The sequence below is a fragment of the Anarhichas minor genome, unplaced genomic scaffold (genome assembly GCF_050575085.1).
Source record: "Anarhichas minor isolate MPS153535 unplaced genomic scaffold, ASM5057508v1 ptg000003l, whole genome shotgun sequence".
NCBI lineage: Eukaryota > Metazoa > Chordata > Actinopteri > Perciformes > Anarhichadidae > Anarhichas > Anarhichas minor.
Window position 1 is genome coordinate 14,847,237 of NW_027466449.1, and position 27,168 is coordinate 14,874,404.

The 27,168-nt window shown below is 43.6% G+C and overlaps 1 protein-coding gene across 1 annotated transcript in view; it reads left to right on the forward strand.

The window, feature by feature from the left end:
• Positions 1 to 27,168, forward strand: part of scube3 (signal peptide, CUB domain, EGF-like 3) — a 64,366-nt gene that overhangs the window by 21,810 nt on the left and 15,388 nt on the right. Inside the window, exons 4-7 of the mRNA XM_076092122.1 lie at positions 6,353 to 6,487; positions 16,926 to 17,072; positions 19,204 to 19,320; positions 23,855 to 23,902. Coding sequence (XP_075948237.1) covers positions 6,353 to 6,487; positions 16,926 to 17,072; positions 19,204 to 19,320; positions 23,855 to 23,902 — 447 coding nt within the window. The remainder of the gene's footprint in view (positions 1 to 6,352; positions 6,488 to 16,925; positions 17,073 to 19,203; positions 19,321 to 23,854; positions 23,903 to 27,168) is intronic.

Below are 27,168 nucleotides of genomic sequence, written 5' to 3' on the forward strand. Positions count from 1 at the left end.
CACACGGTCGCTTGTAATTGGATGTGTTGGCAGCATAATGACATTGGGCGGTGGCAGAAGGCGGCGGAGCGTGAAGCAGAACGCTGCCTAGTGCGCCTCACCCGGGATGCTCTGTTTTCTTTCCCCCCGAGGTCTCCACCGACTGCCCTAAATCCCACAAAGATGTCAGGGAGTCAGCAAGGTGGAAGCAATGCAATATCACAGCACACTGCTCCTGTCTGTGCGGAGTGAGATGTCACTCACTGTATAATTTACCTCACAGGGAGCCATTGTACCCTCTCAAATCACACTGGAGAGAGGAAGTGAAGCATATAAGAACTTGATTACATCTTTAATGAATGTCACGACTATTATCTCGCAGAGGTAAGAGAGGGATGGTATTTAATCACCACACCTCCTTCATGGCGAGGCTGTAAAGGATCTTTAGAGTCTTAGGAAAAACAGAGGAATCAATGTCAATTTAATCCAAAACACACATCCTCTTTAGAATGAAAACCAGATGCAGGAAGGCTATTAGCTCCCCACTGTAGCACCACCGTCCCCACATTTATGACCTATGCGTTTTGGGTGAGGTCCTACAGAAACCCAAATACCCTCTTATCATTGCTATTTCTTTAAACTCTCTCAAGTAGCTTAATATCGCAAGCATCTACGCTTAATACTCCGGTTCTCCGCAACCACAAATCACAATGTTTCGCCCCGATGTGGAACTAAAAGACACAAGTGAAGATGTTTTCTTACGCTTCCCCATAAAGTGGAAATGCCACAATCGCATGCGGCCTGAGTGTGACTCGCTGGGAGGAATCCAAGCAGGATGAATGAAATGGACAGATGTTTGACAGAGAGCCACCGTGCTGTAAAGGAAACGCTTTCATCATTGCATGTTCATATTCATCATGCGTCGTACATGTAGCCTCCATGTTGCCCAGAGAACAGATTTTTTGGGGGGGTCTCAGATTTCTATTGACCAACACTGATTTGGTTTGTATTGATTCAGTAGTGCTCAATTCCCTGTGCAATCTATAGGGAAATGAACGCCCTTTTACTTTAACCTTCCCCAAAGACGTAACATGATCTATAACTCAAAAGTCGTTACGGCTTTGAAATGGGCTTTTGAAGAATAGCGGTTAGCGGTCATGTCAGTTAACACTGTTGTTTGCTAATTGGCTTGCTAATTGTATCGTGACATTGTTTTTTAAAAGATTCTTTTTGAGGATGTCCCTCAATCTTTCTGACAGAAAAGCTTAATCTGTCATCTGTCATCCACCACGAAGTCTCTTGAGTCCCCGCCTGGCCGAGCCTGTACCCCTGCTCTTGTAATCCTTTGGGATCACGTCGCAAGGTTGACTAATCAAACAGGAGGTTTCAGAGTGATGCATTATTGACCAGCTCCTGATGGGGAAAAGTAGTCATCAAAGAGCGTCACGCTGATTTGCCCCGCAGCGCTCTTAAATGCATTCCTTTTAACTGCGTTGGCCACTCTTCCGAGGCGGTGATGAGAACGTCCTCACCCTTCACTCGTGCAGAAAACATTTCATTCTAGTCGCTTTTTAACTCCCGGATACGTGGGATTGAGTCAGGGAAGTGATGATCTGGTTAACCCCGCTCCCATCATACCCAGAGGGGTTCAGGATAGTAGAGACACTTCTTAGGCTTAGCACTAACCCTGCTCACTTCCCCGCTGTCTCCCCAGTTAGCAGTCACTTTGATTGTTGTGACACGCACGGTTCGAGTTCGGACAAGAGAGTCTCTCCACAGTTCAGAGGAGAGGAGCTGGAGTGATGAGTTAAAGGACGGATTTGAGATTGGTGCATTAGCCTGCTCCTGAAGAGTGTATCCACACACACACTCTCTCTCTCTTCTCTCAGGATTGTTCCGTCCCATCCACCATGAAATGAACAATTCCAGCTGAGCCCACTGGCAGGGCTTTGGGGGAAACTCAAGCCTGAGATTGGGCTTAGGGATGTTGCAGACTGGGAGCCGTCAGCGCAGGGCCTCTCGTCTCCTTGGCATAAAGCTGTCCACCCAAACACTTATCCTGGGGTTTTGTTTTTAAAATACTTCCAGACTTGTTTTGGAGGAATGTAGAAATGCCTTTTAGCATGATCTTTTTTTTTTCATTTTGGAAAGAACTCAGTGAGAGATTGGACGTGGAGTCTAAGCATGTGCTTATTTACCCAAAGGGTTACCTGGGAGACAGGCCCAAAGTCCAAAAAGTCTGAGTTCAATCAAAGCTGAATGAGTTTTGTTTATATATTGGCATAAAAGTGATCCCTACCTGCTGATTCAAGAATAAAATACTCCCGTAAACAGAGATTTAAATCATGTTTACAGAGCAGATGTGAGTCAGTTGTATTGAACAACACTGGGTCTGTCAGACAGAGAGCACTGGAACTAATAAATTGTTCAAAGCTAAATACTGCGAGTGTCCTAATGAATCAACTTCCAGTTTGAAATGCTCTTCTTTGATTTAAGTGAGCGTGTGTTCTGCAGATGAAAGATCAGGACTTCCTGCAACATATCAATTCATGCAACCTCAGCAGACGTGTGTCAGAGTGAGGCTGGCTGTTTGTTAACACAAAGCCATTTCCAGCATCTGTGGACTCAGTTGCCCCCCCCCCCTAGGCTGGGTTCAAACCTGGCGCCTTTGCTCGCTGCTCATGCAAGTCGGGTTGAAGAAATGCGCCGTGTCATTGAACTCTCAGCAGCGACCGAGACAAAGAGGAAATCCTGTAATCCTGTTTTAAAATAAGAGAGGATCTTGTTTTAATTGGAGCTGGCTGTGTATGCGCCACTCTCCTTCCGCACTGACACCGAGTCAAGCCACGCCGGTGCCTGTTCATCTACCAGAGCAACATGGTCGCCTCCTGCAGTCCACCAGCTGTTTTGCTCCCTGTCGCTGCACATGGCTCCGATTTTCTGCCTTATTAAAGAGTGTGTGTGCCTGTAAACGAAATGCCCAAAGAGGCCAGTGTCCGTCCACTCACCTCCTCGTCTCTACTCTGTCTGGACCACAGAGACAGTTCTGTCTGATCCAGGCAGAAGCCGAGCAGTGGGATGGATGCATGGACAGCTTTGATGACAGACAGTGGTAGTTTTTCACTCTCCCCCCCCTGGCAAACCCCCCCCCCCCCCCCCCCCCTCTGGGTCAGCAATAAATGCCCCCAAAGTCGCTGAATCTTAAAAAATATGTGAGCAAAGGAGTTGAGTGTTTCTCCAAAATAAGGGTGCAGGAGTTTCTGTAAGGCAACCACCATGTTTACATGACTCTAAAGCTTTGCGCAAGGCCAAATGTTATATATACAGTCAAGGCTATCTGAGGAACCAGCGGACATGGCCTCCGCAAACACAACCAATCTCTTAATCTCTCTCCGTTTGAACCTTCCTTTTCCCTTCGACTCCTCAGATGAAGCAGGGATAGAGCCGAGACGAGTCTCATTTTTCAGAAGTGAGGCAGCCCTTTTAACTTGATTAAGACGGGTTTTTTTCCGTTCTCTCAAGAGAATAAAAAAAACAAAAAAAAAAACCTAAGACCAAATAACATGAGCACTTCTCCTGGCCGTGCCAGAACCCCTTTCCGCTTGGAAATATTTGCTTTGGACGCCAGCCTCGCCCAGCACACAACATAGGCAATTATGGGAGCTATTTAAACAGGAGAGATCTTCTGACAGGCGACGCCTCATTTGGAGGGATGAAGGAATCAGGAAATGAAACCTTCATTGATGCGCTGTAGGTATGGAAAGAGAATTCCCCCAGGCCCTCTGAGGCTGGCTGCATTTCTCATGGGCATTTTTATGCATGTGCCGAGTTCTGTTGTATTTGTGTAGCCTTTTTACATTTTTGGTGTGTGTGTGTGTGTGTCAGTGAGAGAGAGAGACTTTATGTGTGTGTTAGGATGTTTTCTCGTGGAGTTTGGCTTTTTTTGGTGCCTGCTACAGTTTATCTGTAAAGGTGCAGCTGTGGGTGGTTGGCAGCTTCCGTCAGCTCAAAGGTCTTCTCTCTGTTGCTGCCACTTTCATGATGGGGAGATGAGACCATGCGGTCAACACCAAGGCAGCCACACAGTTTGAATGAAAGCCCGTCCAACTATTTTCTAAACTGTCCTTCTTTTACTCTGATATAAAGTCTAACTTTACTGATTTTTATTTTTCTATGAGTGCACTGCTTTACCTGGCTGCAGAGTGATGCTTTTCCCAACAGCCTCAACTGACACGACGCATAGTTTTCAGAGGAACGAGACAGTGTTGCTGATGGAATGTGAGAACAGGACAGCAGACTTTGCAAGTCGGCGAAGGTCATGAGTGCTACCTGCCTCTGACCTACTTAACAACCCCAAAGATGTCTGCCTTGCCAGGTGCCACTTTGTGAGCACAGTCTGTGTGTGTTTATGCATTTGGTGAATCCTCATGTCCCTTCGTTTCTATGTGGGGGGGAAAAAGAAAGAAAGAAGAGGACAGAGTGAAGTTTAATTTCAATCTCTGCCGGGCCGAGAATTCCCCAGAAAGGAAACTTAATCTAGACGCCTTCTCAGACTGGACAAATAGACAGTAAATTAGTTTCGCATGACGGTTTATTAAAAGAAAACCTTGTGTATACAGCAGATTATTGATGCATCGAGCAGAGGGATGGATAATGTTCCAGTGTGGTGGGTAGTGAGGGACAGAGCCCGGGTCTCCGGGGGAAGAGTCACCTCCAGAGCCAGAGTACAGTCACGCACAGGGGGAGGCCTGCAGCACGGCAGACAAACAAAAGCATAAAACAAATGTAAAAGAAGATGACATCGTGCAAGATCTTTCATGTTGAAAATAAACAAATCTATCAAAAGATTTATAGATGTTCCGCCGCTGTCCATTTGTTTTGTTTTGTTGAGTCCCACAATGGGTTGGGGGAAAAGAAACTAGTTTCGTGCCATTAGGAGAGAACAGCTGGATGTGCACAATTCATTATCGGTGGAAATGAAGTCAGCAACTCTCGTTCGTGGTCAGTTTCCCATTTCTTGCCCTGAGGCAGGACGAGGCCTCAGGCGACACCTTTGTAAATGCTCTGCCTTTCTATGCACTTGAGGAGGGTTCATATGGTTGCTTGTTACCCTCCTGCTCCCCCCCCCCTCCACCTCCTTCCCCCCTCTCCCTGCATTCCTCCTGTCATGGGGCTGACAGACACTCGTCATCAGCAGGTACTCTGGCCCAGGTGGATCAGGTTTCCCACTTGCCTGGAGATTATGCTGCATGTGCATTTTTACGGCTTAGTGCTGCACAGTTGGAGGTTTTCAGTGCAACTCAGTGTGCCGCCATGTCAGATAACCATTAAGATAGACACGGCCTCCTCAAACGGCTTAAGACAAGCTCCTCTGGCTTTTCATAATATCCAAACACTTCTTTTTGTGCCTTGTGTTTTCCTTTTGTATGACATCTCACTCAGAGCACAACCTCTCTGGTTATTGTGTTTGATTTTGGAAGTGAGTCATTTCTAAATCATTATTTAAAACACTTTAAATTAAAAATAAATGTATTCTAGGTGTGAAAAAGCAGTTTTTTTTAACTTGAATGTTTTCAGTCAAATTATAATACACCATTTATTTTTCTTTATCAAACACAGTCGGGTTTGATGAATTGTATCATATTCAGTGATGGATTGTTACCAAGTACATTTACTCAAGTATTACAACATTTGAGGTAGTGAGGTATTTGAGTATTTCCTTCCTATTATACTGTGTGTATTCTACGACACTACATTTCAGACAGAAATATATATATTTTACTCTACTACATTTACTTGAGAGATTTGCTTACTAATTATTTGAAAGATTAGGATTTAACATACGAAACATATAATGAACATATGAAATAAAATATTTTACAGATCAAACTACCCAACATGTAGTTAAAACTTGCTCTTCCTTAACCAACTGCAACCGTAGAATTCTGCTTAACACGTTAATGCACCGCTTATAATAATCAAATAATATAATCATATAATACTCATTCAAGGGCCATTTTTTGTACTTTTACTTTTGATACTTTGAGTACATTTTGTTGATGATACATACGTCCTCTTAAGTGACATTTCAATGCCTTTAACTTGTAACAGAGTATTTTTGTACTGCCTTAAAATCCAGAACACTTTATGCTCTTTCAGAAGTAGTGTTGGTTCAGAGAAGATCTTTCATAAACAATTACTTTTGCTCTATGTATCGCGTATGTTTGTTCCTACCGTCTCCGTTTGTCATTCCGAGTTACTTGTCCATTTAATGGGTTTGGATTTGATCCCAGACGACCTTCCGACAAACGGTAATCTGTGTAGCATTTGTTCTGTCTCATTAATTTTGTTTTGTGCGTCTGTCTCCCGGCAGATGTGGATGAGTGCTCAGAAGGCAACGGTGGATGCCAACAGATTTGTGTCAACATGATGGGCAGCTACGAGTGCCGCTGCAGAGAAGGATTCCTCCTGAGTGACAACCAGCATACCTGTATCCAAAGGCCTAAAGGTTAATCTCACACACACACACACACACGCTTTGATGCTTTATGGGAAATAGCAGGACACATATGTTGTTCAATGGTAGGTGTCTCCAGTCTGAGGGGGAAAAGAAAAAAAGAAGAAGAAAAGGAATAAATCTCTTTTTGTTTTTCTCCCACCCTTTCAAATTGAGCCAATCTAGTGCTTGGCAGCATTTTAAGGTAGCGGCGGTATGAGAGTGGCCTTCGGGGGACTGTGAGCAGAGAAAACAATTAAAGGTGTAGCCTGGGGCAGACACACCTCTTGTTTATGGAGCATTCCTGTGGGATGGAAACGTGACAGGAGAAGGTACAGAGCCAACCTGCTCTGAGGCTTACTCAACAGACAGCAAGGCGCACTGTGGATATGCAGACGTTCACAACGTCACAGCTGTATGTAAAGCAAAGCAAAGGAAAATATCTCTATTATGTAAAGTCTGTGAAACAACAGCACAGAGGTTGTCGTCTGTTACAGATGGGGTTCAGTATCTTGCCCGAGGACACTTCAGGGATCGAAGATGTCTGATTAGAGACTGCTCGGCTGTCGCTGTACGTATCGCTAAATCGTAGAATGGCTCGAGCATTTTTCACAAAACCTGTTGATGTGCAGAGTTTAATTCTGAGTCCTTTCCATTCGTGGTGCCAAAGACATTTTTGGTGAATCACTTAAGAGTTATTTTCCCGATTGAAAAAACGAACTAAAAGCCAAACTAAAAACCAACCTACAATGCTTTCAAACAATGATAACACTACAGTGTACTTTTCCAATGTCTGAAAGTCAGGCCGTTGACTGGCAGCTGAGAGCCGGCATTGCTAGGAGACGGACTGTCGAATTTCTGCGGCGAGCTGCTGTCTGGAGCGCGTTAGTATCGATGAAACGATGATACAAAACGTTATTTCCCCCTTTTTTGAAATGGGACTGCCCATTTCTTTCCGACAGCCCATTATTCTGAAACCCTAATAGTCTGAAATAATGTTGCACTGCACCGAAAGCCCGACGTGGACTGAAAGCGAATCCTCTTTTGTTCCCAATAGACTGGTAGAATATATTGTTCTAACATATTAAAATCCTTATTTCAGTTTGACCACATGGCTATGTCATAGACTAACAATGGCAGGCTGTGAGTGCAGGCTGTGAGACATCCGTACTAATTATTATACAGACTTTAAAAGCAGAGATATTTTGTTGCTGGAGATTTAGATAATTGGGACTTTCACTCCCAAAATAAAAATCGAATTGATTGTGTTCCCTGTGCTGTTCTGTGTCGTGCAGTTACTTTTCTTCTTGTTTGTTTCACTGTACATGTGGCACAGCGAACAGCCTGCTTCTGTTCTTTGTTTGGCAGGTTTATCCACGGATCAGAACAGCAACATCAGAGGAAATAAACAGCTGTTATCACTATCACAGAAACGCATTTATTCAAGGAGTAATTAATCAGCTGTCCACAGACTCCTCGGCTCTGGGACTGTGTTGTAGATCTTTTGCTTCCTGGGCGTTTGCAGCACTTGTCATTCACAAAGCCCTGCTGACGGCATGTTCATCGGGCTCCGAGTGTCTCTCCGTCTCTGCCCTCCTCTCTTTTGTGTGATAACTGCTCGATGCTGGGAGTCATTAGACTGCGATGATCCTAAGTCCCCTGGATGGTGAACCGAGGATCTTGGAAGTCTGCTTTATGAGATCAGCCTGGCCTTGAACTGTCAATGTTTACATTTCATAAACGCAGTGTTATTAGAGTGGAGTGAAAAGCTGGTTCTTGTGTTTCAAAGCGCTACTGCTATATCTGTCAGAGGCAGACTGTGAGCACCGGTCCAGTCTCTCCAATTACCCCCCCCCCCCCCCACGTCTCTCTTTCACTTCCTCTGTCTTTTCTTTCTTGATAAATGCCCTCAGTTCCTGTTAATCTTCCATTTCCATATTAAATTTGTCTTTATTGCCTCCAGATGAGACCCATTTGGAGCAAGAGATTAAAGCCGCCATAAATCTTCAAACTTCCTTCACTCCGCCGCTCTGTCATTGTTTCATTATTTTTTGAAAGACTAACGGTCAGAGCAACTACTCGTCTGCTTATTATTACTGCTCTTATTACAGCAGTGTGTGTCTGAGGGAACATGGAGGTAGTGAGGAAGAGACTCGCCCAGTTATTGGACAATCACCCTGCAGAATTGCTGCAAATATCACTCCTTGCTTACTGAAAGAAATACATGTACAAGTGGCTCAGAGGGAGGGGGGAAATTAAAACTGATTTAATCTTCCAGCCAAGTCGCTTCAAATGCAACGCTCCATCCATTCTGCAAAGGCCCCTCTTAAAGAGCAACGCCTGGAGTGCAGTTTGCTCATGAGCATTATTATTCTCATTAAAAAGACATCAGCTTTCCATTTCTTTCATTAATGGTTCAAGTGTTCCTTGGGCAACTTCTGCAAGTCTTTCTGGGGACAGTGGAGAGCATGGTCAGTGCAGTGTAGCGCTGGTAGGAAGCCCTTGTTAAGCAGTGAGCTTGTGCCAATTAGGCAGCAGGGGTCTGCCAGCCTCTCAGCTAACGACAAGGCTGCTGCTGGCCTGTCTCTTATTAGACCTGCCCCTGCCCCCCTGAGCAGGAATAACTCCGGCCAAATGAAGGCTCCATCGTCTAGCTGGCCAAAATGTAACAGTTCATTTATTCTCCCCAAACATTTCTCCCCGTCAAGAAATAAAGCCTGTGAAAGGCCAGCCAAGGTGCTCAGTGGTTGATAGGAATGCCATTTAGGTCAAGAAGGGTCCCGCTGCTGTGCGTTTTGATTTATCGTCTCTTTTTATATAGGAGGATAACAGGGACGTACTATGTGTGCGTGAGACGGGATCCAGCACATTGGAATTCTGGAAATTCAAGCTCAGTCAACCCACACGTCCATAATGTTAGTCCTGTGCATCATCCGGTTGGGCAATTACCTTAAGTGTGCACTTATGGGCTGTTATGCAAGTCACATATTGTAACTTTTGTATTCTGTCAGATTGTCAGCTCAAAAACACACCAAATATGTGATTTGAAATTTGAATCGTCAGCTCTGCAGAATTGCTTGAGAGACAGCACAGCTGAACAAGTTGAACTAGCTCAAGTTAAATGAAAAGAAGTTGAGTGCTCTGGATCAAACTTCCTGTCACACTGCCAATCACTACGGCACGAGTGTGGCTGGCTTTGTGTGGAAGGAAGGATAACGTCCATGTCTCGTTTAACATTTTTTAAACAGAAAAGTGACGTTTAAAGAAAAATCCATAACTGTGTACAAGAGTTCAGTGTGGGCCACTTCATGTTGAAATCATTCTTGCCAAAACATTTACTTATTTTACCATATTGGAAAGAATAATAGAACACTTTCCTCCAATGTTTTTTTTTTTTTTTTTCATCAGTCACCTGACTGTGGATACAAGCGTTGCTCTTTTTCTCTACAGTAGGCCTCGTCTTTCCAGGAAATGTTTACTTTGTCAAAGAAAACCTCTTCCTGTGTTTACAACTTTCATTCGCTTCCCTCTCTGCTCTCTCATTTTCATTTAATCCGGCTGGAGGCTCATTCGGACGCATTTTTGAAATGCCATTTTGATGCAGACCGTGGCATGTCCACTTCAGGATATGGGTTTTTTCTGTGCTGGCCAGAACTGCAGCAGCGCAAGCAATTTTCCAATAAATATGATGAAATCCATAATAAATGTTTGCATCATATTCTCAGTTGGCTTTGCTCGCCGGCTGTCACATTCCTCCTGTATGAAATCAGACATGGAGTCATCGAACCCTGTTTTATTGATGTTTTGTTGCTGTCGTAAACGGATAAACTAACTTACTTTCTTTGAATGTAATGTCCATTGTAGCAGACTGTTTGCACATTTTAATTTCATGAAGTAATGCGCTGCTCAAGGGCCAATTTCCATCATTCCAATGATGCAATGTTAAATACTGAAAACTCAAATATATTTTAGCTGTTTGTATTCGCGAAAGGAAAAAGTATGGGTTGTTGTGTATGCTCGTGTCTTGTGCTGCGTGGATGTCCCGCTGTGCAGAAGCTGACACGGTTCTTACATGTTCCCCATGTTGGTTCTCAGCAGGCCTGCCTGCCTGTCTGTGCATTGGCCACAGAACTGTTTTTACAAGTGCAGAAGTCGCTGCTCCATTGCTCTGCAGCCCAACCGTGTAACCAGGCTCTTTTCCTTTTCCGGGGAAGTGGAGCGAAGGGAACGCCTGGTGCTCCCATTGCTGCCTATTAAGTCTCTCCCGTTAGCCCAGCAGCGGAGATGAAGACACCCGGGACACTTTACTGTCCCACTTGTCTTTCTCTGTCCACCCCTCATATGTTCTGTTCTTACTTTCCCTCCGTCTCTTTCCTACATTATCTTCCCTCTTTGGCCAGACTTTACCATGTCCTCCCCACCCGCCTCTCCCCCACCCTTGAACAAATATACATCAGTGGCTCGGGCTGGAGCAAATGTTGGCTGCCTTGCCACTGAATTCCCCAGACGGGCATCCCTTTTTGCTCGTGGGTTTGTTGAAGGCCATCACTAAGCTGGCCGGCCCAGCACGATGCTGCGGACTGCCTGAGTGCCAGTGGGGTTTTTCCACTAACACTTGGCTGTCATGGCTTTAACCAAAGGGCCAGACTGAGCCCTGCAGAGACGGATGCCTTCTTCAGCTGCCTCTCCCTTTTTTGACTTTTGGAAAGAATGTGATTCTGTAATAACACACCGCACCTCATATCTTTTGTCTTTATAAAGAGAGCTGTGCTGTGCTGCCGTGTTGTCTGTTCTGCTGGCAGGATGCATGGCTCCTCAGGGACTGCACAGGGAGGTGACCTTGATAGGATGGGAGGAGGAGTGAAGGCGAGAGTGGCACGTCCCCAGCAGGTGCTGCACAACTGTCTGTGACACAGATGGGCAGACGCACACAACCTGCATACATTATGCAAATACACCCGTGTGTCAACGCAAACGCATATTCTGATTTACTAGCAGTATCACTCTCAACTGTACACACCGATTAGAAAACTATGGTTTTTGGAGCATATGGTACCTATATAGTGTGTGCTTTGTTCTCAGGAGCACAGTACACTAATACAGTTGAACATTGAGCGCTTCGGCAGTGACATCTTTCCGTCCAGAATGCCCTCTGCTGTCTTTTCCATCCTCCGCTTTCGGCACTTTCAGTGGCTCCTCTCTGAGGAAAGGGAGTGAAATGAGCAGCCTCAACGAGGCCTTGGGGAGCTGGAGAAAATCAGCGCTTGCACAACAGACCAAACAGTAGCACTTGGATGGATTCTCTATGAACGGAGTCGTTGGGGAAGAGTTACTCCCCTTGACAGACCGACTGCCCCGTTGCTCTCTCCGACCATCTGCGTCGCAGCACAGCTCGACTCAACTCAATCCGGTTCAGCTCCTTTGCCATTCTCCTTTTCATGCGCTGACATTTTTATCCTCCTATTAAAACTTTTAAGGGCCCATTATCTAAGAGGAAGGAATGCTGCTTTAATAGTGTGGTGGCTCCATGCTTAGGCCCCTTCTTTTCAATTTGTAACCAACCAACACTAGCTTCTTAATGTTCTCCAGCCAGCATCGAGCAAAGAGGGGACCGTCTCCCCTCTGAGACGTATGACAGCATCTCGGCGTGGACCGTGAGCCCTCTTTTCTCTGCCCTAAGCACTCAGAGCAGACCATAAACCCTTGGCATGCCTTCCACTACTTCAGCCCCATTGTTTCAGTCTCTCCACTACATGGTTCTCAGGTTTAAGAGAGCTTGCAGCTCTGGGGTGAAGAACTTGTGGCCTCCTTGGATCTTTTGTTCCAGGATCTTGTACGTCTGCATTTTAGCTGGAGCACCCATGTTAACTTCTTTTGCGCAGTTCCACCTGTGATGTTAAAACTTCCTGCTGTTGAAAGTTTACCGTTGCTTCTTTTCTTGGTAGGGAGAGTTTAGCTCAGGAGGGCAGACCTACAGAGCCTGAAGGTCCTTTGTGCATCATACAGATGCTTTCATGTCAGAAGATATGTTTTCAGTTGTTTTTTGTGCAGTGTAGTAAGAGCTGGTATGCTTCTGAGAAACGGCTTGTTAATTCCTCACAAAAGGGAAGTTTTCCTTGCTGCTGTCGCGCTGCTTGTTCTTGGGGGATTGTTGGCTCTCTGTTAATGGAAGAGTGGATCTGTTGTACATGAACAGTGTCATGAGATAACTTCTGTGGTGATTTGGCGCTATATATATATATATATATATATATATATATATATATATATATATATATATATATATATATATATATATATATATATATATATATATATATATATATATATATATATATATATATATATATATAACTTGACTTGACAAGCGATAGAGTTAAAATTTTAACGCCACTGGCTGAAATAGTGATTTGAGCTCCAATCAATCTCTCTCCACACCCTCAGGAGTCGCCATCATCAGTAAATCTTTATTTGCTTTCACCTTCTCTGTTGTCCTGACCTGCTGGTTTTCAAAAAGGTGGCTGTGTGTTGTGACCATGCACTTAATGCAATGTCCTGGAGGTGCTGCGGCAGATCTCACATATTAAGTTGAAGTTCCACCGACTTAATGACAGAAATTGATTTTGCTTCAAGAGATCGAAGAATAATTTGCTGTGGGCACTTTATCCCCAAGGACCATGCTGGTGTTCTCTTTAGGTAAGAATAGAAAAGTGAGCGCTCAAAATGCTCAACATGACCTCAGTGGGTCACATTAAAATAATTAGAACAAAGAATGGAAACAGTCTGTACAAAAACAGACGTGTAAAAACACGGTTTTATTGGAATAAACAAACAATCTTTATACTAATATATAAATGAGCTATGAGCGTGGTATCAATCTTTTCATCGAACTCTCAGCAAGAAAGCAGTTGAACATGTTTCCCAAAATGCCAAACTCTTTCTTTAACATACAGGTTATTATTGAGCGAGCTGAACAACAAAGGGATTTATTGGCTTCTGGCAACAACATGAGCTCTTAGTGTTGGGTGCAGAGGTCACGGCCTCTCTTGGTGAGGCTAAAGTTGTGGCTCCTTTGCAGAGGGAACACTCCCACTTGTTTTCTTGGTTAATTGCAGTGTTCCCTTTTTTTTTTTTTTTTTTTTTACCACAAGTGCAGTAGTTTTGATGACGCCCGTCTGTGTTGAGCTGTGTGAAAACTCATATCCAGTCTGGTAGCTAGCTATTTGAAAAGGCTCCCTCTCAATTCCAAGACTTTGGACTGTCCAGGTCTGTGCCTATAAAGCTGTGATCGTTTTTATTAGTTCCGACATATAGTTATGTTTTATGGGTCAGCAGATTGTTTTAGTGGATCGGGGTGCATATGATCTAGTGTTTCCCCCCCCCCCATCTCCTTAACTTTCCCATCCACCTCCTTATGAAAGGATGTTTTTCTTTCTGCTTCCCATCATTTAGTAATGGTAAAAACTGGAGGCCTTTGGCAGCCAGTTAGAGGGAACTGCACACGGTGGATGATAGCTGGGCCTGGCCTGGAGAAAAGGGCCATTGTGTCAACACGTTGGCTTTTATTGGTCTTCAGAGAGATGAAGGCCCAGGTTCTGGCCCCAGTCCGTTAATGATGGATGGCTCTGTAGCATTTGAGGGAAAGGGGCTACATAGAAATAAAGGGGGAGTGAAGTGAGTTTTGGGATGCACAATACAACCTTAGTTCGTAATCTTTGGTCTTTTGGGGGTTACTTAGCTGGAAATTCAATCCTCTGTTGAGTTCATAGATGTCTGTTTCTTGCTCTGGCCGAGGAAAGGGACCACTGAATTCCACATCCTACTTAAATATCCATACGCCTCGCTGTGAAATTTGCAGCACTTTACAGCAGCTGCTCTGTTGACGCTCATTCACGGTCACTTCACTCAGTCCTGCCATGTTTTTTCTTTTTCTTTTTCTTGCCTTCAGAGCTGAAACGCTGGCCCCGTGTTTGTTCAGTGCTGAGTCTTTTGTTAAGCAGGGATGGCTGTCGCTGCAGTGTCTGATAGTTCACCCTGTCTGCAACAACGACGGGAGCTCAGGCAGCAAAGTGTGAGAGGATTGTAGGACATGGTGACACTTGTTGACAGACTTAAAGTGATGGAAAGTATTTAACCAGGGGGGTCATCAAACCCGAACATCGTCAGCTACTTGAAATAAAGAAAGATTAGAGTCGATTTCAGCTACAAGTGGAAAAACATACAAGGGCAGGTTGAGTTCTGGGCAAAACATGTGGAAAACAAGAAGGCATAATTAAATGAGGTTATGGTGGCAGGAGTAATAGTACATAAATAAGTAATTAAAGGGAAAATTTGCCACCTTTTTTATATGGATGTGCAATCAGTGTTGATGGTAAATGTAGTTGATTGAAGCAATGAATTCCTCAGTGCGTGCTGTATTGACCAAGAAAGCTGAGTTTACAGCTGCAAACTGCATCCAGTGGCGTCATTTGATTTGACAGTGAAGTAGCTGGAGGCGGGGAAGAACCAAAGGCTGTTTCAGTTTGTACTTCTTCGGTAGCCGAGTGCTCAGGATGCCGCTCAAAGACAGAATTTCCTTGTTCTCCTAGCACGTGTCGCAAACTAGCTACATTTTCAACAGCGAAAATGGCATCACAAAATACGAGTGCAGAAGATGTTATGGACGAGGATACATTTTACAGTGTTGACTCGGATGTTCAACCGTATTTATTCAAGCCAGAATATACAGCCAAAGAGATGCAGCGGGCCGAGGCTACGGCTGATGGGGACCCTCCAGAATCAGAGCTGCTGCGAGCAAACGCCAACTGGTGGCGTCTTACCTCCAATTGCTCTCAAATGCCGACAGAAACGGAAATCATTGTGTTGTGTGTTGTGTCAGCGTGGGCAGTTTATGTTGGATGCTGACGCCGACGCCAACCCTGAGAGAGTGTGTTACTATACGTGGAAGTTTTCTTTGCAAAATGCTGAGTAAATTTGAGTTGGGCTGTTATTGTGAAAGGTAAAAACGGAGGGAGTGAAGCTGTAATGCGCTGCTGTTGACAATGTGGAAAATAAGAAATAGTATAGTTGTTGCCTTCTTGGTTCGCGTTGGTTCGGACTACGGAGCCTCTGTGTTGTTTTATTACCGGCATAAGTAGGCTACAGGCATAGCTCATAACCCTCAGCTACACTATGTTTTGGCTGGGCGTCAGTAGTTTGAGCGCAATGCATCTTGGTACATGTAGTCAAGGCCGACACGGTTCCAGCAGCTCTCAGCTTTCTCTCTCAATATAGCATGCACTTAGGGATTTATTGCTTCAATTGATTACATATACCATCAACACTGATTGGACATCCACATAACCGATGCAGATTTTTCCCTTTACATTTGGACTTTAGGGGAAGAGCGTGAAAGGTTATATGAGCTTAACCAGGTGTTGACACTTACATTTACAGCAAAAAAACAAAAAGTTGGCTAATTAAGAAAGTTAGACCTCCAAACACCCTTCATGGAGACATCAGATTTAATGAGACATTAATGGAGATGTCTTCTTGCTCACTGACTCCCTGTTCGCCAGAAGAGAAGGAAACGGAGATAGATGTGTTTGGTTTTTAATGAGCTATTGAGCTGGTGTTTGTCGCTGCATCTGTAGCGGCGGCAAGGTTTCACAACTAAATCAGTCTTCTCCCCACGAAGTTATCACAGTACAGAGCAAAGCAGAGGGAGCACTGCGTCCGTTTGTGTAATAATTCATGACGTGAGGGTCTTAAGTCACGGACATGCATGATTGGTGTCTTTTGTACCTCTTCATGAAGCATTTATACAGCACGCGGAAATTATTTTACAGCTTATGTTTGTCAGTAAAGCTTTGAATTATGAAAGCCTTTTTTTTTTTTTTTCTTCAATGTCTCCTTTTGTGCTTTCAGAGGTTTGACACATTCTTACTGAAGTGCTTCAACCTTGATGAAAATGAGCGCTGACCCTTTATTGTAGTGCAATCCCCTTTTGATCTGAGTCTCTGCTAAGAGAATTTAACCGAGGAGTTATTTTTTCCAGTGTGCTCCTCCTTTCTTTTCTTTATGGGGGGATTACCTCAATAAAATTACAGGTCTATGGGATCAACTCCTGCTGGGAGGTTTATCCTTTCAGTAGGCAGCCTCCTCTTTATAGCCTGAACCGAGTGAGCATGTTCCAACAAGTGCTTGAATCTTTGTGAAGGGGTACTGGGCATGTCAGTCACCAGCAGTAGGCATATATGTGACTCAGGGTCAGGAAGCCTGACAGGAATTTGAGCATTTTCACTCCTCAAATAAGCTTTGTGACATCTAATTTCAAACCAAACTCTTAGTTTACTGAATGGTCTTTGGCTTTAAAAACTCTCACTCTCTCTCTCTCTCTCTCTCTCTCTCTCTCTCTCTCTCTCTCTCTCTCTCTCTCTCTCTCTCTCTCCTTGCCGTTTTTCTTTCGCAGCGCAAGCGGACGGCGGAAAGGACGGACCCACTTGCATGGACAAGAATCACGGCTGTGCACACATCTGTAGGGAAACACAGAAGGGTGGCATCGCCTGTGAGTGTCGACCTGGATTCCAGCTCACGCGTAACATGAAGGACTGCAAATGTAAGTCATGTTAACCTGAAGCATAGTTCCCCTCTGCACACACACACACACACACACACACACACACACACACACAGGGAAACACACCAGAAGGAGGATTTATAGGCTCCTTATGAAAAGGTAATTGGGGTTGGAGACCTGCCGATGATGGATAATTGTACTCATTCCACAAATGCCTTCCAACCGATTTAAAGTAGGCTACTGACATTTAAGTTACATTACCAAGCAGTGACTAATCTCCTGAATAGTCTTCGTAAAAAAAAAAACATGTTTATCAAATAAGGAGCGATCATTTACACAACCAGGGCAAGTGTGGAGGTTACTCGAAGGGGACTGCTCTGATGGACAGCGCACACTTCCTGTTGCTGTGCAACGGAGATCATCCTGTCAGAGCTGGGGCCATGGCTGATGGGGGATTTGTCTGTGTTTGGATAAGGATTGGAGAAGTGTTATTCTATAGTTTTTTTTCCCTCTGACAGCCCAGGAAAAGGGCAAAAGGCGCTGGGATGGTAGGGTGCAGACAGGATGGCGGTGGAAGCCTCTGCTCGTTCGTGCTCTTTTTCACTCTGTCATCACAGGTGTGTTAGAGGTGCCACGGTTAATGCTCCCCTCGCCCGTCAGTAGATAAATGTATTTGCACACACATACTTCAACCAGAAATCGTACTCCTGTACTGCCTTTGTAAGAAATATTAAAAAAATGTGTTCACTTAAAAGTTTTTGCTCGTTCTGCAGAATTTATTGCATGCATTAAAATGAAGACGGTCTCAGTAGCGCGTAGGCTGACTTACAATGAGGGAGTAAGCCCCTTGCACGAGGCCACGGCATCGAGTTGCAATGCCAAATTCTTAGTGGTAATAGATTAAAGTCTGGGGAGTAATGAATGACTAAAACCATGATAGTGGTAAATGTTATTAACGTAGTTCACCAGTTGAAGTTGTGAATATGCAAAGCAAGAAACTCCTTTCTTCACATTAAGATACACAGATTTTTTTGACCTTAGGTAACTTTGGCATTAATGGAGTCAACATTTTTTTCAAATTGGTTCAGTATTGAGGGAGAACGCTTTCAGCCGGCAGTCGTTAAACGGGCTGCAATGTAATCGCTCGGGGCGATTCCGCACTGACAATACACGTCGACTAAAAGTGCTTGTTTTTGCCACTAACGAGCTTCGATTTGTGTCGGGGTTTGTTGTGTTGGAGTGTAGAAAGTGTAGCTTAGTGTTAAAAGACTTCATATGTCATGGCTGGGTATTTAGCTGATTTTGGCAATACTGATGCAAGATTTCAGAACGAGACTTCTCAGAGCGAGACTTGGTTAGACTCAATAACAAACAGCGCGGATCAAGTGAAAAAGAAAAAGAAAAGCATTTTATTTTACTCTAGGGTACTTTCCTTAATGTTGTCAGACCCTTATAACAAGAAAAGTGCACTCAGTAGAGTTACTCAGAGAGCAGTGTGCTACGTTATCACTAACAGACATAGAGGTGCACACACGCACTCACGGACGTGCACACACACACACACACACACACGGTCGATCTCATAATTCTCCTGGCGAAGATCACAATCTGAGCTTGTCATTGGCAAAAACAAGCACTTTTAGTGGACGTAAATTGACGGTGTGGAGTTGCCCTGAGTGATTTCATTGAAGCCCGTTTAGCGGCTGCCGGCTGCAACGCTGTCTGTCACCGAATACTGGAAGAATATCAAAAATGTTTCCCCCATTTAGACACAAAAACATGGAAAAATAGGGTCCGAATAGAAAAATAATCAAAGTGACCCTTTAAACCTTTCAGTTTAATAAGAAAATGTTGAAAGTTCAAAAAAATAATTTTGCTCTTGCTTTTCAGACCGTTTGTCTTTTCCATATTGTTAAAATGTTGGGACGAAGTTGTGACTTTGTTTGTCCAATCATTCTGAGAAACTCTGCAATGGGAAGCTTTACATAAAGTCTCCTTGAGGCCCTCTGAAGGACTGAATGCAGTCTGAGCTCGCAGTGATTATGTTACAGAACATATGGCCGGTTGTTGCTTGTCGTAGCCCTCTCTGTTCCTTCATTTCTTGTCACCTCTCTACTGTCAAAAGTATGTGTATGTGCCGTTTACGTTAACGACTTGTGCTCTTTGATAGTGACATGTAACTACGGTAATGGGGGTTGCCAGCACATCTGCGAGGAGACGGACCACGGCCCCAAGTGTTTGTGCCACATGAAGTTTGTCCTGCACAGCGATGGAAAGACTTGTGTAGGTGAGTCACCTCATCCCGATACAACTACCAAGGGCCAGAAATAATGGCTTTTGAACGGGAACATTTTGAGCCACAACTGATGAACTCGGCACCCAATATCCCGACAGCAAATTGAATTAACGTTTGAAATGAGGTTTGTTGTGATAAAATGCAAGTTGAGAGACTGGCCTTGTTACAGTAGCTCTTGATCTGTGACATACAAGGACAAAAGGCTACCACCCACTGTGCTTTCCCCTCCGCTGCTGCTGCTCCAGTAACCTCTCAGTCCCCGCATCTGCTTTGGCTTCTCTTCTTCCTCCTCATCCTCCTCTTCTTCACTGGACACAACAGCTCTCCCTATTCCTCTCGGTTTCTCAGCCATGCAGTCAGACGCACACCTTCCATTAGCCCTTGGGTCAGTACCTCCACCGCTTCCCGTTGGGAATTAACTCGCACATCTGACCTAACCTTCCACTGGCATTATTTATCAGTGTTTGCCTTCGGTTGACTTAAGTTGAGTAAAAATCATTCAGCCTCTCGGGCACATTGAACCGCTTTGAAGGGCGGTTTCCTATCAGATGGGGCCTGTAGAGTCAAAGCACAGTTCTAATAAACATGCACGGATCATGCAGAGTTGCACCGACAAGTCGACAATCGTGGAACATTAACAATGAAGTTAGTCAGGTGTAAATTTAAGACCGACCATTACTGCAGACATGTCTTTAATTTAACCAGAGTGTCATTAATAGTTTCTGTATACAGTACAAACCCATTCAAACCAATTCTGTGAGTACTTTGCAGTGTTGGTAAACTGGGTTTGTAATGGAAGCTTCAGTGAGTTGGACAGGACATATTTTCATTGTCAGGAAGACAAACACAGTAATAGAATTAGAGGCTCCGCCTGCAGAGCAGACTGCAGACTGGTGAGGTGGTTGCTCGGTTTCCGTGGCTGTTAAGTTTGGGAGCTCGGTTTGGGTAGCGGCTGATTAGCTCAATGCTGCTGGATTCCCTTTTATTACCGCAGCCCTGATGAGAGCCAGACCTATGTCAAGGTCTGGTCAGCCATCCTGTCATTATTGCTGTACCCTGCTAGGCCAGGGGGGACGCTACAAAGTTGACCGCAACCAAATTATACGTCTTAGCTTGTCTTATTCCCAAGGCGGAGCAAATGCGCATTTGGTGTGCCAGATTAGGAAGCAGTCAGCCAGTTAAAATCTCTGATTTCCCCTCTCAGAGTCTGGGGTTACAGAGGTGGAGGGAGGGCTGCTCTGCGGTCGACACAGGGGCGCTCCATCTCCCAGACACTCTATTAGTTAATAAAAACCTAAATAAAACAAACAATCTGCCAAATGAACCACTGACGGGGAGAGAGAGTGACACGAGCGTCGGAAGACCTTCAGTAAGCCACCACTATTGTGCACTGTGTACACTAATAGTTCAAGTTGGTGTGCTAGGTTTGAATACAATAACGTTATACCTCTGGCAAAAAGATATGACAGCTACCTCTGCTTTGCAGAAGGACATTTCATTTTGAATTAGTTCAAGGCTTAAAACAAATGGTTTTCTCTTGGAACAAAGAAATCTAATTCTAATCGTGAATTAAGTTTCAAATAGCCTTGAATGTCACAAATGAGATAAAAAATGGCACATAGTGATAATTACCTCCCAGCCACCGCATTCTTAAAAAGTAAATTATGCGTAGAGTGTAGAGGGTATCAATAGCAACCACACAAAAAGAAAATACACTCCTGTTTTTGATTTCGATTTAGTAACATTTATGATTAATTGAATCTCTGCATACTCCATCTGAAAGAAACATGGCCCGATTACAGAACAGCTCTTGCCCCGTCAGTGGCTTTGTTGTTAGTCTGGTGGGCTCTTTCAGTATGCTGTAGCTTCACCGTTCAATCCATCTTGTGGGATGTTTAATATCATTTTTGACACATTTTTATTCATTTTTGGGGTGTTTCTCCTCACCCAGGCTTGGACATGCATTTTGTAATGAAACACCACATGCTGCTCTGTTTGGAAGTGTTGGTTCTTTATCCTTCCTCTCTCACCTTTGTTCATACCTTGCATACTGTTGGTGGCAGTTTTATGTCGGCTGGGCCTTTATGGAGGGCACGTTGTTCTCTTTCATTCATACACACAAGCACACGCACTCTCAGAGGTATTTGTTCAACTCGCCTACTCAATCTATGAAGTCAGATTATTTGCCTGAAGTCAACAAAATGTAACAAAGTCAGGTTTAGTTGTTTGTGCATCAAGTAAGTTCAGGTAGTGTCATAAAGGAGCGACCATCATGTGGAAGCATTTACGCTGTTAGCACAGCAAATCATAAACATTCACAAATAGCAGGCAGATGCAGACATGCTCAGGAGTTCAATCATCTGAAGAGTTGGCCACACTATGCCAAACACACACACACACACACACACACACACACGAAGAAAGGGAGCAAGAGATGCATTTTATAATACAAACAGAAAGCTATACAAACAACCACACAAACGGTACATATCCAGCGTGCATGCATCACATGCATGTAAACACATGTAGTCTACACGCATATGCCCGTAACATAAACACACTGTGCTCTCATTTCGGGTGGTCTGTGCGTTCATGCTGGTGTGTTCAGATGTACCTCACAGTGCTCTGTCCTCTTAACTGCTTATAATTGCTGTGTCTGGATGCTGCATGTTGGGACGGGGACATGTTGGTCCATCTGTGGCAGTTGACGTGAACTGTTCATGCTTTGTGGTGTTGACCTGTTACTCTCAAGAGTTGAGCATCTGCTTCCTCATCCGGCACCTAAAAAGAGCTCTGAATTGGTCATCCTGACAGCCAAAGGGGCAGAAGAACGTGCTTTAATTACAGGGGTTGATTTATTCTGAAATAATGTTTATAATTAATAACATAATTGAAATAGTGCAGGCATATACATGGTAGCTCTTACTGCAGTTCAAGATAAGACCCTCAAAAGGTCTTTTACCTTTTTCCAATTTGTTGATGTGCTTAAAGGCCCAATCCGTCATCCCAGCTGTATGGTGGGAGAGTGTGCGTGGTCTGCATACTGAATGTGTGCCATGTAGTCTAGTATAAAAGTATAAAGCTAAATATACATCCAGTGGACTGTAGAAATGGGATACACTTGAATTTGGCTTGTAGATTTTTTTTTAATTAAAAGCCAATCAATTAAAAGTCGTAATATGACATAAATGATGAACACAAATAGCTTTTTAATGACAACACATAAATTGTAAGGCTGGGCCACTGCCAGTGCTTAGAGATTCGATATAAAAGCCGAACAACATTAATTCTGAAATGATCTGTCCATAAAAGACACCATAAAGCGCAGGCATGGATCTGACTGTCCCCGTCTTTCAGCTTGCAGCACTAATCACCACTCGCTCTGTCTGTCCGAGGCTCGCAAGGCTCATACTAACTAGCAAAAGCCCCATCTCACACGCAAACAGCAGAACTGCACTGTGTGGAATGTGTTATTTGCATGATTGCATGTGGCGAGGTATCACTTTTTTCCTTGAGATGTCACCCTTTTCATTCTAGACGAGGATCTGTCATAAACAATTTGTTGGTCGGAAAATAATCACTGCTGTTTGCTCAGTTGTTACCAGTAAGAGGCTGTCTTTTTATTTTATTTATTTTTATTTTTTTTCCAACAACATAATGTCATTCTGATGGCCATTAACTTTTGTTTAATTCAGGAGAGATGACCCCCTCTCATCCATGCTATCCACCTTTTTCCTAGCCCTATGATATCTTGCATGAATTATGTGTGTATCTTCTTTTTTGTTGGAACTTTTTGAGAAATGAATAATGTGGGAACAACCTGTCAAACGGGATAATGTGATAATACCTTTACCTGAGTAAGTAAGTTAGCTTAGCTTAAGCTGAAGTGGTATGGTGATCAGAAGCAAGTTATGCTGTTTGCAAAGAAGACAAATCCAAAACGGCTTACTTGTCTGCTACTATTGTGATTAATAAGTCTGCTTTTAAATACACACGGTTGTGTTCCACCTCATTTAATAAAACGCCCCTGACTTTATTGCTGTGGAGGTACTGATACGCCTCAGAGCTATTCCGACTGTTCATCGATTCCCCGTCTGTAGCAGCATAATAAATACAATAGCTAAGTATGCTACTTTACATTATCAACGCTACTTCTTCAGGGCCTCCCCACATCCCTCTGTAGTACAAGGCAGAGGTATAATCACATTATCCCATTTAAGGTGTGGCAGGTTGAGTTCTCACCTAATGTATTTCCCTAAAATCTCCACCAAAAAAAAAGAGGAAAGACACCTGCAGCATAGCGCTAACTCTCACTGCCGCCTCTTCGATGACGGGAATAAATGGAAGTTGCGCTCATAATTCATTATGGGAAAAAGGTGGATATACTGTAAATTACATCGGATTAGTTCTTGTCACATGCTCATGATTTACGTAACGCACCGATGCTGCGTGGTTCAAGTGTACAGAGAACTAAAGTGGTGTTTTTACAATGTGTGCGTGTGTGTGGGTGTGCGCGTGCATGCAGGGGAGAGGAGTTTCCAGTCCCAGGCAGCCCCACAGCTGTTCCCCAATGGTAAATATGTGTTCCTCTGACTCCTCTCTCTGGGGGTCTGTGGGTGTGGGGAGTAGAGGAAGCCAACCTAGCAGGCACTGATCAGGCCCCTCCCCACAGGGGCATCATCCTCCTGACCCTTAACCTCTGACCCCCACTCCCCTACCTTCCTCTTCCTTCTGTGAATGCCCTCTCAATAACAGCCGCTGCCCGTGTCAAACCGCACCTTTTCAAAACACAGCTGCAAACAGGGAGTCTCTGAGCAGCAGTATGAACGTAATATAAAGGGATACAGATTCACTCTATCAAATAGAGAGATATGACAAATTCATCTTCCTACATTGGTACAGTTACTCAAGTATTGTACTTAAGCACAGTTTTGAGGTGCTTAAGTATTTCCTTTTTATGACACTTCATCTACTCCACTACAATTAGAAAGATATTGTACTTTTCACCACACTACTTTTGTCTGATAGCTGTTGTAACTTTTCAGATAAAGACATTACATAAAAAACCTCAGATAAACTTATAAAATACATAATAAAAGATTAAATGAGTGGCTACCAACCTTTCCGGCTAATGACCACTTACAATAAAACTGTGGGGGCCCTTGTCACATTTCAGGTGTAATTTCAGGTGGCTTGTAATACTTCTGTACCTTGGTAGGACTTTGAATGCTGGACTATTTATCCACTGGTACATTTACCCGAAGTAGAGGATGAGAATATGTTTACAAGTACACGTAGCCTCTGTCAGAAGTCCAAATCAATTTAAATGTGATTGGCTATTAAGAGGCAGACCAAAGACTTTAGTGTTATTTGTGTTTTGATACGACTGAAATGAACGAAATTGAGCATGCACGGTTCTAAACGACTCAGCCGTGGTGTTCCTGGCCTCCATCATCATGGCATATTAGCTTTTGTGAGGGAGCCAATAATGTGTTCATGATTGCTTCATAGAAAAGATAAAACACGGAATCCCTCTAAACTTGCTTTTTCATACACACGTAATCGTGTCTCCTAAAACAATCTATTGCAGGGACTGTGTGATATTTCAGTCCAGGTTCTTCTTCTATTTTGTTTTTAACAGTAATTTGTTTCACAACGATTGCAGTAAAATGAACAATGGAGCGAGTTTTGGGCAAAATAAAGAAGAGAAATAGTATCATTTTGAGCATATCACAAATGAGCTGTGTTTTAATAGCTATGGCAAAGATGCCAAGAGATATAAACTCCTGAATCTACGACGATGTATCAAACCTCCATACTTCAAAGAGATTTATGATTTAATTATACAATGTAAGAGACTGAGGGAGGAGGCTTGTTCTCAGAGGAGTAGCCTGCTCAAGGTAAGATGCAAAACAATAGTGTTTTAAGTTACTAGTTGTTACTACTGTGTGTACACTGAGTTCCCCTTAATGCCACAATATAACAGTCTGACCTATTTCAATACGTTGTGTCCTAGTTTCTGGGTTTTTTTCCTCTCTCAGAAATAGAAACATTAGGAGCGAGAGACATATTTTGCATCTTCCTTTATTAATTTCTTACTGAGACCAACTTTGTGTTTTGCTTTCACAGTTGCACCCCTAGAGAGCATCAACAAACTGCTCTCAGTGGTTTATTTTCTTATTGTGTGGTTCATGTTTTTGAGGGAGCATTCACCTCAGAAATTCAGACGGCTTTTTGTCTGATAACAACTGCACCTTCTGGGAAACTTTACTCTCACTGCATGTCTGCTGTTCGGTCAAGAAAACAGCGTTTCTTCTCTTTTAAAAAACAAGATATTTTCCACCAAAGCCATATATTCTCGGGGATCAACACCCAGAGAACCTCTGCCTTGTGTCTTTTTGCAAATGCTGTCCACTCACCCGTTGACTTATGTTGTTTGCGGCCGTCATAAATGGCTGATGACAAGTTGTTTGTAAACAGTCCTTATGCAAGTCAAGAAGTGCTGCAGCAAGAACTCTTGTGGCTTCCTGTTCAGAGATTATGTACACTGTCTGAACCCGTCTGTATGAAACATACACTGTGGAGGCTCAGCATTAGACCAAACACCCTACACGTCATATTGCCGAATATTTACAAAAATCTGCCCACTCTTACTGTAATTGCGGGTCCCAACCCGGTGCACTGTAGATGTGGCTGGTGTGAATCCAAAACACACAAACCCACACACATACCAGAGCGTGTGTCTCTCCCCTGTCTTCACAAAACCATAATGTCAGGAATATTTCTTTGCTCTCTTAACACATGGTCATTACAGTTTGGTGAGATGGCTGGCTGACTAAGCGTTTTGGAGGCATGTCCTGACACCGTCTTATCGTCTCGTCTGCCAACTGTCTCCGCTCACACTTTGCAATTATGTGAACCCACAGTGCTATCAAGCCTGGCTCGGGACGGAGGTATTGACTGGAAGCAGTAATGTCAGTCACACAGCCATATCTATGCAAAGTTTGCTAACATTGGCCTGCAAAAGCTACTGGTCGTACTACAGACCGTAAAACTGCTGAATGTGTTGAATCTAGAAATAAAATGCACTTTACTCGTTCTAATCAAACACTCCTATAAAGTGTGTAATTTCAGGTTGAAACCATTTGACAGCTATAGTAGAGGTTCACTTTTAAACCTTTGGAAAATGTTTTAACCAGAGAAAAAAAGGCAAATAGTTTAAGTTAGTTGATAGTTATGTCTCATATGAATCATGACAACACTTACCAAATGCATTCAAACTGCATCGACAAAGGGAAGCGCCGGCCAGGAGTTGAAACCAACCGAAAACACACACAGAAGGTTTAAGAACAGTGTGAGGAATGCAGCTAATGGCCATGTAAGCTAAGACGAGCCGCCTCTCATATTGTTTGCAATGTTCACTTAGTCCATTCCAGGTTGAAGCCATTTTTCATGAAGTGATCATGAACTTTATTTACTATTAAATACTTCATTTAATATTTACTTACCCTGGTACAGTACATTAATGCATCATGTTCCGCCTTCAGCAACAACATCCACTTAACTGTTTTGAACTGTCGTCTATGAAAGAACTATAAAACTTAAAATGACATCACTGTAAGCACCTGTTTTGCTTTGATGCATAATTCCAGTCCACGGTTTAGTTTTTTTAATTTAGAGAAAGAGCTTTGCAAAGTTTCATGATGGCTGCTGCAGGCAGTGCAATTTTAGATTTAAGTGAAGAGGATTAGGTGTTTCCCCAAAGGGATCCTCGTTCGCTATAAAAAAAATAAACCAGTGCAGCTGCATTCCCTATTTAGTGCCACGTGTGAGAGCTGC